The sequence below is a fragment of the Eurytemora carolleeae genome, unplaced genomic scaffold (assembly GCF_000591075.1).
Source record: "Eurytemora carolleeae unplaced genomic scaffold, Eaff_2.0 scaffold20, whole genome shotgun sequence".
Classification (NCBI taxonomy): domain Eukaryota; kingdom Metazoa; phylum Arthropoda; class Copepoda; order Calanoida; family Temoridae; genus Eurytemora; species Eurytemora carolleeae.
In genome coordinates this window covers 290,777-305,586 of record NW_019396765.1, presented here as the reverse complement: position 1 = coordinate 305,586, position 14,810 = coordinate 290,777, and the positions used below count along the sequence as shown (strand labels likewise).

Sequence of the window (14,810 nt, the reverse complement as noted above, 5' to 3'; positions counted from 1 at the left end):
CCCTGTATATATATATATATATATATATTCCCTGCTTCCCTACGAAATAATTTAACCTAGATATCATCATATCTTAAGAGTTTCACGTTGTCTTTACACTTTCATCTTTTGTGTTGTGGGTAACCCTGTAAACTCATAACACATTACACTACTGTAAACATAACTTTTTCAAGTAACCCTCTATTGGCATGTCCAATCTACAATGGTACCCTTGAACGCTGTGTCTGATCAAATATCGAAAATCAATTACATGTAACATATAAATGTTAGCTATAGCTGACCAAACGGCTGGACCAAATTGGATGGAATTTCTTTTAACACTGTACCTTGAACCTCTCGACGACGAAGCCCATGGTGGGGAACTGACAGCTCCCGTAGCTAATCAGCTTGTTACTCAAGGAACCAGGGAACACCTGAATAATCAATCAAATCCAATTAAAAAATTAAATCAAATAAAAAATATCCAAGTTTTCGTTTTCGAAAACTGATTATTTTTATTTTTGGTCTCTCTGTAAATGTGACACGCGCATTTATCGCTCCAGAAACAATAAAGAAATTATAATAATTAAACAATTTTCATCCCAGAAAATGTCCATATATTACCACATGATTTATCCGATTAAGATTTCAAGGGGAACCGTTGTGAATCGTGCATGGAGGGTCTCTTAAAATTACGTTGACCGTCCCTTAGAGTAAAAATAATAAGAACTACCTTTTGTAATCTCAAGGTTTGAAACCGCGTGAACGCTGCACCGATTCTCAAGTCAAGTTCAATTCTGAAACAAAGTATTTTCAAGTTCGTCTTCTCTACGCAGCATTATTAATTAGAACTGTAGGTACCTAGTGCTGGGCAATAACTTGGTTAGTTTTTAAATACTTTAAAGGTTTTAAATGGTTTCAAAAGGTTTTAAAGGGTTTTTAAAGGGTTTATAAGGGTTTCAAAGGGTTTAAAGGGTTTTTAGGTGGTTTTAAAAGGTTTAAAGGGGGTTAAAAGTGATTTACAGGGCTTTTAAGGGATTTCAAAGGGGTTTAAAGAGGGCTCAAAGGGTTTTAAAGGGGGTTTTAAGGGTTTGAAAGGGTTTTGAATGGGTTTTACAGGAGTTAAAAGGTTTTTAAAGGGGTTTAAAGGGTTTTAAAGGGGTTTGAGGGGTTTAAAGGGGACTTTTAGGGTTTAAAAGGGTTTTAAATGGGTTTCAAAGGGGGTTTTAAATGGTTTGAAATGGGGTTCAAAGGACATTTAAGGGCTTTAAAGAGGTGTAAGGGGTTTTAGAGGGTTTTAAAGGGTTTTGAAGGGGTTTTAAAAGGTTTACAAATTTCATAGGATAAATTTCATAGGATACACATTTATCTTAGTAAAAAAAAAAATAACTTCAATAGTATACAGTTTTATGATGTCAAAGCTTCACAGATTTTTGTAATGCCTTCTAAAAGTCCACGAACCTTTAAGGGAGTGTTCGCGAAAAATGAAAGGGGGTATAGGCTTAATGCGATAAAAAAGCGCTTTTAATCGCCACTAATCTTACTTCTTTCTGTTGCGTCTATAAGGAGAAAATTGTTAAAGACGTCTCATACCGAATAACATGGCGTCCATACAAATTGAGAAAATTGCAACATACGACTTAGACCGTAAAAAATCAATTTAATTTCAAACAAATCATTCAGATATTACAACCAATAGTCATCGATAATCTTTCGCCACATTTATATATAGTTAATTTTTCATAATATGTTTTAATTGTTATGATCTGAGAGTTACTTATAAAAACGTTTATTCCTGTTTCGAGGATTTTTGGTAATGAAGACGATATTTTCATATTTTCCAGGAATGTTCGAAAACAAGTTGTAAGCTAAATAATATTTTAAAAAACAAAATCAAAACTAGTATGAAACATTAAATATATACAAATGTGGCGAAAGATAATCGATGACTATAGGTTGTAATATCTGAATGATTTGTTTGATATTAATTTGATTTTTTTACGGTCTAGGTCGTATGTTCCAACTTCCTCAATTTGTATGGGCGCTACGCTCTTCGGTATGAGACGTCATTATCAATTTTCTCCTTTTAGACGCAACAGATAGAAGTAAGATTAGTAGCGATCAAAAGCGCTTTTTTATCGCATTAAGCCTATACCCCTTTTAATTTTTCGCGAACACTCCCTTTAAGTTTTAAAAATTATATATGTGCTCATCTCTACACACTATAGTTCCACTCTACTAATTCTGTTTCATAAAACCACATACCGGGTCCACTAGACGGGCTGGTACGAGTAAACACTACAGAAAATCCTTGTACTTGTTCATGCAACTTATGTGGTACATGTACCTGCAGTCCACAGCATTGGAAGTTTCTACAGAAATCTCTCCTAGGGTTGCCATTGCACGTTCTATAGAGGGGCGGGTTATCTCAGAAAATCTGGAAAAATTATGAACAATTTGTTTTAGGATGGAGAAAGTGAAAGGAAAGGTGAAAGGATGAATAAATGGATTTATAAAAGGGATTAAAGGTGAAAGGTGAGAGGATGAATGAAAGGAAGTAAAGGTGAAAGGATAAATATATGTATTAATGAAAGGAAGTATAGGTGAAAGGTAAAAGGTAAAAGGATGAAGAAAAGGAAAGTATATGTGAAAGATAAAAGGATGAATGAAAAAAAAGTAAAGGTGAAAGGTAAAAGGATAAATGAATGTATTAATGAAAGGAAGTGAAGGTGAAAGGTGAAAGGTGAAAGGATGAATGAATGAAAGGAAGTATAGGTGAAAGGATGAATGAATGGATTTATAACAGGAAATACAGGTGGAAGGTGAAGGGATGAATAAATGGAATAAAAGGAAGTATAGGTGAAAGGTGAAAGGATGAAGGAATGGATGAATAAAAGGAAGTAAAGGTGAAAGGTGAAAGGTGAAAGGATGAATGAAAGGAAGTAAAGGTGAAAGGTGAAACGATTCTTGAATAGATAAAAAAGGAAGATTAGGTGAAATCTGAAAGGATGAATGAAAGGCAGTATGTAGGTGAAAGGTAAAGGGTGAATGAAGGGATGAATAAAAGGAAGTATAGGTGAAAGGTGAAAAGATGAATAAAATAAGTATAGGTGAAAAGTGAATGAATAAACGGATGAATGAAAGAAATAATAAATAAACGGATTAATGAATATATGGATATATTGATTATACGATCAATAACTTAAAGGATAGACAATAAATTGATGAACAAAAAGTAAAAAGTAAGAATGACTAATTTGTCGTGGAAAAAAACATGTTTTCAGAAAGCAAATTATGGACTAAATAGAATTGATTACAGAAAAATTCAACGAAAATAATAGTTTGGCAAAAACATGCCAAAAAATAACAAATTGATTAATGGTTCATCCAAGTTAGATGCTAAAAATTGAAACTATATGTCGTAAAACTATAAAGTTGTTGTAAAGATATGATTGGCTGCAGTTATATTTGCTAGAAACTTTATTGCTAGAAAAATCAGCCGTAGTTATTTCAGTTTACTGAGGCAAACACTTTAGGGTAGCGCTAACCTTTAGCAACTTAATTAGATATTATAGAAACATTTTAGCTCCCTGGTTCACGCAAAATATTAAACAAAACCTGATAAAAAAGTTTTGCTTTCAAATTATACATCTCAACTGCTAACAATGAGAAATTATTAAAAACTTCCAAATCTTTGTTTGGTCCTTCAAGCTACAGCATAAAAAAAGAAGAAAATATTGTCATTTTTCGCCCACATTGGTCTATGGAAATGCATTTTTTAAAACAATTTTATCTGCATGAAAAAGTACATTATTATCATTATTACAGAAAACTACTCATTTCTGAATACAATTTACCAATCGTCAATTTAAATAAATAGGTTATTATTTGCAACCTGATGTTGTTATTTTAAACTATAAATTCTGCTAGATCGAAAAAGTCCAAATTAAATTTAAATGACTAAGGGAAAATTCCTTTGTCAAAATCAAACAAAATTAATCTGTGTGGAATTTAATTAGCCTTTCTTGGAAACATTCTTTGCCATCACATTCTATATATCATTTAAAAACTAAGAAACATGGCAGAAAACAAAAGTCACCCTTCAGATTTAAATACTCTTAGAGTCAAAACTTCAGATCGTCAATAAAAATCCAGTTTTTTTGTAGGTAATCCTGAGAGATGATTGATCAATACTTACTTGGCTCGTAACACCCGGATATTTCTATTTAAAGATCGGCAGACATCAACAATCTAAACAAATAATTTCAATAATATTTATAAATGATGTTGATAATGATGATATTGATGATATTGATGATTTTGATGATAATGATGATATTGATGATAATGATGATATTGATGATAATGATGATATTGATGATAATGATGATATTGATGATAATGTGGCGGCGTAGTGGCGGAAGACGAGACTTCTGAGGAGTTTTGAACCTAAGATCTAGTCGCGGCAAGAAGAGCAACTTCCGGCCACGTCACCTATCTACCTATTTAAATCTTTTACATTTTTAGAATTTCAAGTATATAAATTTAGTAATAAAGTAATTATTTAACCAGGCGTTTGTTAAATTGAGCGTAGCTAAATTTGGTGACCCCGANCAATTTCCGGCCACGTCACCTATCTACCTATTTAAATCTTTTACATTTTTAGAATTTCAAGTATATAAATTTAGTAATAAAGTAATTATTTAACCAGGCGTTTGTTAAATTGAGCGTAGCTAAAATAATGATGATATTGATGATATTGATGATATTGATGATAATGATGATATTGATGATTTTGATGATTTTGATGATAATGATGATATTGATGATAATGATGATATGATGATTATGATGATAATGATGATAATGATGATAATGATGATAATGATGATAATTATGATAATGATGATAATGATGATAATGATGATAATGATGATAATGATGATAATGATGATGATGATAATGATGACAACGACATCTAGGCAAACTTTGGGTATGCAAAAAGTATGCAAATAATTAGATTTAAAAATTATTTTGTGTCATGTCCGAAACATAGATCAATAATATATTAATAACTATTTTGTATGCATCTAACACTGAAAGCAACTTTTTTAACGGCTAAAGCCAGAAAATATCATAATTCTATGCACTGCACAGGGTATCCCAATGAACATCTAAATATCAAATCTCAAAGGTGAATATTGAAGGGTGTATTAAATAACGGTTTTACTTCTTTTTTACTATACAAAATGTAATCCAGATTCTTTGTTTTTAAAGAAATGACGGACATTTTATATATTTAAATCATTTTAATTGTATTCAATAAATTAGTGACGACTTTCTTTATTTTGAAGTTACAACATAAGCAGACCACCTTTATGAGTTTAAATTGTTAATGGGTCAGTACATTTTAAAATGATCAGATCTGAGTTAGTTCCATTTTATTTCTTCTCACTACCCTTTTAAAAAATTAAGTTTTTTGTTTATTTTCTTTAGATTTTTAAACATTTTTAATATTGATTTGATGATACAGGGTGTCCCAATAAAAAGAGAGTCAACCCAAAACGAAATACATATTTTTTAAGGTAGAACTAACATCTACTTTATTAACACCAAATTTTCAATGGAACTAGTACTAGTATTCAAGAAAAAAAAGACTGTGTATATCGTGAAATATGTAAAAAGGAGTTAAAATGAAAAAGTGAAGATAAAAGAATAAGATTTGTCACTGACCTCCATCCCTATATTTTCTCCTTCTCTATCACAGTCCGTCCAGATTATCAACATTTGAGCTCCTCGAACCTTTAAAGGGAGTGTTTAAGATTAATAAAAGGAGGCTAGGTTATCAAATTATCAGTTTATCTCAATTCGATAATACTTATGATTATTTACAAAACGTATTCAAAAAAATTAAATGAATCTTTTTCTTTATAATTAGATACATTAAGTTTTAATTGCTTACGTTTGAAGCGAACAAAAAATAATGCTGAAATTATAAATAGTAACAAAGGTTCTGTTGTATTTTTAATTTCAAAAGCAAGGGAAAATCCCTTTTTAGGAACATTGAAAGTTGAACTTCAATTTCCTTATCGTTTATCTTAACAACTTGATATCGTGAATTTTAAAATCTTTAACTACGAACGCTGTAAGAATATAATGAGTTTAAGGCAAGTGTCAGGTCCTTTGTTTGAAAACAATACCTCTTTCTCCAGAGATTTCTTGATATTGATCATATTCTCCTCTTTACAGCTCTTGGACACAGGCAGATCGAACAGCTTGTAAAAACATAATTCAGGGGATATTAGTTCTAAAACTAAAACTTGGCCCATTTCTAACACTGAGTGTTAGAAATGGGCCAAATCTGCAAAGTTATCTTTTTCAAGAGTAGATATCTTTAAATCCATGTCGAGTAGAACAAAATTACACCATATATTTGTAAAAAAAATGGCTAAAACTATATATTGAAACAATAAATTTCAATTTTAAACTGATAATAAGGTGTGAGATTTAGTTTTTGATGATTCTTAATTTCATTTTCGAACATATCCCTATTTTGAAACAATAATCTGATTTCAGCTCATGTCGCGTTTTCTGAACATATCCTGGTTTTGAGACAATTACCGAATTTCAGCTCATGTCGCGTTATCAGAACATTTCCTGGTTTTGAGACAATTACCGGAGTTCAGCTCATGTCGCGTTATCAGAACATTTCCTGGTTTTGAGACAATTACCGGAATTCATATCAATGTCAATTTTCAAATACTTACGCACTTATGAAACAAAACAAGGCAAAATATAAACAAAATGGAAAATAAAAGCAAACTGTTCTTTATTGTAAGATCTGTGGATCTTTATAAACTAATGTGTGTTCAGGGTGTTCAAAGTCAAGAAGTTCTCCAGCTCGTCCTACGGAGAACCCCTATCTTCAAGCAACTAATCATACAAATCTCTACAAATACATTGAATCTACCATTATTTATCTTACCATTCAAACTACCAATCTAAGATTTTTATGTAAACCTTTTCTAAAGCCTATTTTATATTCTTGAAATTGAGTCTAATTTTCTACTATCGTACATGTCTTAAAACAGAATTGTCTACGGTTCCTCTGGTAGTATCCTAGAGACGTCTCCATCTCTAGGTACCAGACCTCCTACAACCTTGGCTTGGTTGTTTCCTTGTTCTATGGTATCTCCGATGGAATGATTACTCTGTTTCCCTGATCTAAGCTCCTCTAGATCAAATACAGGTACTAGTCTCAATCACACTTCTTGTGATCTCTGTGAGAAAGTTAAAACTTGAGAAGGATATTTGAAGATACACATAAAGATCTCAACTCAACTCTATAAAGCTCATATTTAGTTCTTGTACCCGAGACTGTGGTGCATTCTAAACACTAAAGGCTACAAACCTCCGGACAAATCAACATTGTAAGTGAATTTTTCTATTTATTTAAAATTAAGTATTTGTTATATAAAATTGAATGTTTTACCTGGAGAAAGTTTTATTTTTAAAGGCTAGAATTCTGTTTTATTGTAAAATTAATTAACCCTGGACTGATTTATTGTGTTTTCAGTTCACGGTTGAGTCCTGTATAAACTGCCTACCTGAAATATATACATAAGATTTAATCAGTGCAAATAGAGGTGAGCCGAAGAGAAAGAGTTCATGCTCGCTCTTATGTTTGTAGTTATTACCTGGTCTCCTATAGGTAAAAATGAGCACATTTATGATTTACAAATGATTACAGCATTGAGAAATCAAAATACTAATATCATTTGTTCTTACAATATAGATTTAAATAGAAATGTGGGAAACTGTTTGTTTAAAATGCTTGAAAATAAATCATCCATATTCTCTTTTTTAACAGAATGTGGACACTAGAAATAATTCAGAAGTTAATTTAGTCTTCATAAGATAATTTTTGTTTTCTGTGATTTATTTTGTAAGTTATGAAAGTGAGTTTTGTTTTGAATCGTGGATTATACTCAAAAACGGGAAAGTGGGGTTTGTCTCGAAAACGCAACAATGTTTCAAATTCAGGATATGTTCGAAAAATGAAATACCTAACATTGTCTTAAAAACGGTAAAGAGATTTAGTATAAAAAGAAATCCTATTATAATTTTGATTTAAATAAAAGTTTAAAATTGAGAATTGTTGTCCTCGTCATGTTGAAATGTTGGTTATAGTTTTTACTATCGACTTTTAGTCTGGATATGGGCCGGAATCCCAAAAACCAAGTCTTTCAATTTGTGCCCATTTCTAACACTCAGTGTTAGAAATGGGCCAAGTGTTAGTTTTGGAACTAATGTCTCCTGTAATTATACAGTGATCCTCCATGCCCAATGCCCGATTTACAAGCTTGGTCTGATCAATTATGAATTAGATATCCATGCTTTTGTTTCATTAAACTGTTAATTTTCATTTGCGGTTTCTCAAAGAAAGTGACCTGCGTATACCTTGTTTTTAAGAAGCAATGGAGAAACTCACAGAAATAAACACTTTTCCAGTCAAAAAAAAAAACGACGATATCTTCCACATATTTGATCCGATAAGGGTTTCAAGGGTACCGTTGTAGATCGGACATTGCCATCTTTGCATGAAGGGTCATTTGAAATTACGCTTACAGTCCTTTCAAAAGTTAAGAATTATAATACAAACTGTTGTGGATGAAAATAATGTAATACAAACTGTTGTGGATGAAAATAATGTAATACAAACTGTTGTGGATGAAAATAATGAAATAAAAACTGTTGTGGATGAAAATATTTGATCAGATTAGGGTTTCAAGGGTACCGTTGTAGATCGGACATTGCCATCTTTGCATGAAGGGTCATTTGAAATTACACTTACAGTCCTTTCAAAAGTTAAGAATTATAATACAAACTGTTGTGGATGAAAATAATGTAATACAAACTGTTGTGGATAAAATAATGTAATACTAACTGTTGTGGATGAAAATAATGTAGTACAAACTATTGTGGATAAAATAATGGAATAAAAACTGTTGTGGATGAAAATATTGAAATACAAACTGTTGTTGATTAAAATAATGTAATACAAAGTGTTGTTGATTAAAATAATGTAATACAAGCTGTTGTTTATTAAAATAATGTACTACAAGCTGTTATGGATTAAAATAAAGTAATTCAAGCTGTTGTTGATTAAAATAATGTAATACAAACTGTTGTTGATTAAAATATTGTAATACAAGCTGTTGTTTATTAAAATAATGTACTACAAGCTGTTGTTGATTAAAATAATGTAATACAAACTGTTGTTGATTAAAATAATGTAATACGAACTGGTGTTGATTAAAATAATGTAATACAAACTGTTGTTGATTAAAATAATGTAATACAAGCTGTTGTTGATTAAAATAATGTAACACAAACTGTTGTTGATTAAAATAATGTAACACAAGCTGTTGTTGATTAAAATAATGTACTACCTGTTGTTGATTAAAATAATGTAATACAAAATGTTGTTGATTAAAATATTGTAATACAAGCTGTTGTTGATTAAAATAATGTACTACAAGCTGTTTTTGATTAAAACAATGTAATACAAACTGTTGTTGATTAAAATATTGTAATACAAACTGTTGTTGATTAAAATATTGTAATAACAACTGTTGTTGATTAAAATAATGTAATACAAACTGTTCTTGATTAAAATAATGTAACACAAACTGTTCTTGATTAAAATAATGTAATACAAACTGTTGTTGACTAAAATAATGTAACACAAACTGTTGTTGATTAAAATAATGTAATACAAACTGTTGTTGATTAAAATAATGTAATACAAAATGGCGTGGATTAAAATTATGTAATAGAAGCTATTTGGATGAAAATACTGTAATACAAACCGCTGTGGATGAAAATACTGTAGTTTAACACTTTGTGGATGAAGATTTTGTTATAAAAACTGTTTTGGATGAAAATTTTGTAATTGAATTGTTGAGAATATTGAAAACGTACCATGGAGAAAATTGAAAAAAATAATTGTAAATGAAATGTGCATGAAAATATTGTTACGCGAGCCATGCTCCGTGTATAAAGTCTATGTGGTGCCCCTGTGAAATCCTGAGTTCTCCCTGCGGATCTGTACAGAACGTATTGTGAAAAACTAGTTTTAGAAGCTGTTTCCAGACCGACTACGCATGCGCAGGATTCTCGAGTGGAAGCGGACAATTTCTACCGTAGAATATATTTGTTTTTCGTGCAAGTTTGTCTATTATTAAACCGTGCTTATAATTCTAGGATCACTGCGGTAATTATTCTTTATATATATATATATGAATATCGTTTGTTTATGTTTGGTTATGGTTTGATATTTTATAATGTAATTTATTGGTTCCATTCCACAGTTTTTTAATGCCTGTGTTGATTTATTTGTTGTACTTGTATGATCTTATCACTCGATGCTTTTTCTGTGGGTTTATTAAAGTTATTTAGATTGAAGTCTCGGAGAAATAAACGTTCGGAACCATATAATCGTCCTTTATTATGGAGAGTGGTCAGAAGAGGAAGTCTTACAATCCTATCCTGAGAAATACCGCACGGTACTTATATAGATTTCATTAGGTCTTTAGGAAAATCGCTAAGTAGCGAAACAAATATTTAATATGTTTTGGATGGAATGTGGATGAAAATACCTGCTGTGGATGACAAGATGTCCATTTTCTATATTGTTGATGAAACTCTAGTCCTAAGAGATGTCCAGACACACTCGTCATTATCATGTTCGCAGGAACACCCTGTACCTACACATTTATATATCACCCTGTACCCCTACATTTATATATCACCCTGTACCCATACATTTATATTATTATATTATTATAAAGATTTATTCACACACAGAGATTTATATTCATATATTAATGGTGTAGTTTAAATTTGTTTCAATAAATTTTTGAAAATACAGGTTTCCAAAAGAAAAGAGAAAAATATGCAAAATTATGCAACAAATAGACAACATTGATTTTTACTCATTACATAACATATTTATCATTTCAGTTATTACGTAATCATCGAATCCTTCAACATATATTTATCATCCTGTACCTACACACTTATATACTTACCATCCTGTACCAACACATTTATATATTTACCATCCTGTACCCATACATTTCTATATTTACCACCCTGTACCAACACATTTATATATTTACCATCCTGTAACTACACATTTATATATTTACCACCCTGTACCAATACATTTATATATTTACCATCCTGTACCTACACATTTATATATTTACCATCCTGTAACTACACATTTATATATTTACCATCCTGTCACTACACATTTATATATTTACCATACAGTACCAACAAATTTATATACTTACGACCCTGTGCCAACACATTTATATATTTACCACCCTGTACCAACACATTTATATATTTACCATCCTGTAACTACACATTTATATATTTACCATCCTGTACCTACACATTTATATACTTACCATCCTGTACCAACACATTTATATACTTACCACCCTCTACCTACACCTTTATATATTTACCATCCTGTAACTACATATTTATATATTTACCATCCTGTACCAACACATTTATATATTTACCATCCTGTACCAACACATTTATATATTTACCATCCTGTACCAACACATTTATATATTTACCATCCTGTACCTACACATTTATATATTTACCATCCTGTAACTACACATTTATATATTTACGACCCTGTACCAACACATTTATATATTTACCATCCTGTACCAACACCACATTTATATATTTACCATCCTGTACCCATACATTTATATATTTACCACCCTGTACCTACACATTTATATATTCACCATCCTGTACCTACACATTTATAGATTTACCATCCTGTACCAACACATTTATATATTTACCATCCTGTACCAACACATTTATATATTTACCATCCTGTACCCATATATTTATATATTTACCACCCTGTACCAACACATTTATATATTTACCATCCTGTACCAAAACATTTATATATTTACCATCCTGTACCTACACATTTATATATTTACCATCCTGTACCAACACATTTATATATTTACCATCCTGTACCAACACATTTATATATTTACCATCCTGTACCAACATATTTATATATTTACCATCCTGTACCAACACATTTATATACTTACCACCCGTACCAACACTTTTATATACTTACCACCCTGTATCAACACATTTATTTACTTACCACCCTCTACCTACACATTTACATATTTACCATCCTGTACCATCACATTTACATATTTACCATGGACTGTAACTACACATTTATATATTTACCATCCTGTAACTACACATTTATATACTTACCACTCTGTACCTACACATTTAAATACTTACCACCCTCTACCTGCACATTTATATATTTACCACCCTGTACCTGCACATTTTTATTAATACCCTGTACCTACACATTTATATATCTACCACCCTGTATTTACACATTTATATACTTACCACCGTGTACCAACACATTTATATATTCACCATCCTGTACCAACACATTTACAGATTTACCACCCTGTATCTACACATTTTTATATTTACCAATCTGTACCATTCACATTTATATATTTAACACAATACCTACAAAATTATATATTTTAACACCCTGTACCTGCACATTTATCTTTTTCCACCCTGCACCTCAACGTTTTTCTTTTTAAAACCGTTTACTTGCAGATAAATTTAACACCGTCAACTCCTGTACATTGTAGAGTGTATTGAATAATACACGGTATATACTCCACCGTCAACTCCTTTACATTGTACAGTGTATTGAATAATACACAGTATATACTCCACCGTCAACTCCTGTACATTGTACAGTGTATTGAATAATACACGGTATATACTCCACCGTCAACTCCTGTACATTGTACAGTGTATTGAATAATACACAGTATATACTCCACCGTCAACTCCTATAAATTGTACAGTGTATTGAATAATACACGGTATATACTCCACCGTCAACTCCTGTACATTGTACAGTGTATTGAATAATACACGGTATATACTCCACCGTCAACTCCTATAAATTGTACAGTGTATTGAATAATACACGGTATATACTCCACCGTCAACTCCTGTACATTGTACAGTGTATTGAATAATACACGGTATATACTCCACCGTCAACTCCTGTACATTGTACAGCGTACTGAATAATACACGGTATATACTTCACCGTCAACTCCTGTACATTGTACAGTGTAATATTACATGGTGCATATACTCCACCGTCAACTCCTGTACATTGTACAGTGTATTGAATAAAACACAGTATATACTCCACCGTCAACTCCAGTACTGTACTGTACTGTACTGTACTGTACTGTACTGTACTGTACTGTACTATACTGTACCTGGTACGGGAATTCGTAGATTTTGTTGTATACACTTAAACTATCCCGCCTGTCAAACAATCAATCATGAAGTTACATAGAAATTTTATTTATGATGGAAACAGGGGTGATCCTTCAAATATTTATATATATACCCCTTATCAAATTTGAAATTTATTTAATGATTGTAAAATGTGGATTTTCAGCCAAAATTTCATTTTTTGGAGAAAAAATACGCCAAACATCAAACAAAGGTTAGTTTTTGGTTCGAATCTATCAGAGTTTAAATTTAGCAGTGAAAAGAATAGAAAGCGCATGTTTAGAATACAATTTTCTCTGAATTTTGCAAGTCCCAAATTTTTAAAAGTTTTCACTTAAGACCATAAAAAAAGCTATTATTATTTTTATTTTTTTTGATAAAATTTAAATTTTGTTTCTATAAGTGCAATTATAAATAAATGGATTATTTAAGTGGATAAAATTCTTTCAGATAGTTAATTATTTTGAACAGATATAAAAATGTTCAATTTATTATCCCATATTGGAACTAGAGGTTTAAATTAATAAAAAGCAAGAAGTAGCTGAGCATAGTTTATTAAGTTGAACTACTTCTTTCAATTAATTGAGTCCAGCCTCAGTTCAATCAATCAATGTCACGATTAAATTTTTATCTCTCGTAGAATATTACCCAACGTAGAAAGATAAGTCAATGAAAGTAAACAAGAAATTAATTACGAGTTTTTACTTTTAAAATGTCCTGAAATAAATTTTTCTTAATGGGGCTCAATTAAAAAGGAGGGCCTGAGTGGGGGGGTCAAAATATGTAACATTCACTCTATTCCTATTAAATCTTCCACGAGACATGATCTCGGCAATATGTTTCGCCGAATCATTTTTCTCCGCCACGTTCAGAACTTTCATCACCATTGTAACCGCCTTGTCCGCCGCGTACTGTCAAGTGGCGCAAAGTCGAAACCAACTCCTGAGTTGATTCAGTTTTCTATCGGCTACCATAAAGGATTGTCAACGAACATTTTTAGACTCACAATTGAAAATGCCAACAACGATTTACAATCAAAATAATTACTGTTTACGCCTCGACTCTACAGGCCGATTGTACGGAATTTACAGTGTTCCCTAAAATCATGACTCTCTGAAAACTTAATCAGGTTTCACTCTATGCAAAATCATTAAGCCCTTAAAAATATTTTCAAGACAGAAGATTTAATTCAATCGTCTTTACAGTCGTCATCCTTTCTGGGTAACCCTGTATATTAAATACATCTCAAATTAGAATTGTTCGAATGGGGCATTACTAGAAAGCAAGGTTACTGTGTTGGCACTTTTATCCCCATGTCAATTAAAATTATGTTAACAGTTCCTTCAAGAATTCATCCTCTCCGACACCAATTGCTCGTTCAGCATTTTGATCTGAAA

General features: G+C 31.3%; 1 protein-coding gene and 1 long non-coding RNA gene across 4 annotated transcripts in view; one reads left to right on the top strand and one right to left on the bottom strand.

Moving 5' to 3' along the window:
* LOC111708378 (DNA topoisomerase 3-alpha) overlaps positions 1–14,806 on the bottom strand; it is a 35,315-nt gene extending 20,509 nt beyond the window's left edge. The window contains exons 1-10 of one of the 3 annotated variants that reach the window (XM_023481723.1): positions 14,755–14,806; positions 14,215–14,309; positions 13,395–13,443; positions 10,641–10,748; positions 6,180–6,254; positions 5,713–5,781; positions 4,178–4,230; positions 2,327–2,416; positions 713–776; positions 327–413 (exon numbers count right to left, since the gene is read on the bottom strand). In XM_023481723.1, coding sequence (XP_023337491.1) covers positions 327–413; positions 713–776; positions 2,327–2,416; positions 4,178–4,230; positions 5,713–5,781; positions 6,180–6,254; positions 10,641–10,748; positions 13,395–13,443; positions 14,215–14,300 — 681 coding nt within the window. In that variant the 5' untranslated portion in view covers positions 14,301–14,309; positions 14,755–14,806. Of the gene's footprint in view, positions 1–326; positions 414–712; positions 777–2,326; positions 2,417–4,177; positions 4,231–5,712; positions 5,782–6,179; positions 6,255–10,640; positions 10,749–13,394; positions 13,444–14,214; positions 14,381–14,754 lie in introns of those variants that run through there. The other 2 variants (XM_023481722.1, XM_023481725.1) reach the window with 2 other exon arrangements.
* On the top strand, positions 7,140–7,704 carry LOC111708386 (uncharacterized). The gene is made up of 3 exons (XR_002766652.1): positions 7,140–7,228; positions 7,342–7,409; positions 7,556–7,704. It is a non-coding gene; the product is annotated as an uncharacterized LOC111708386 (long non-coding RNA).
* Positions 14,807–14,810: the final 4 nt, after the last annotated feature.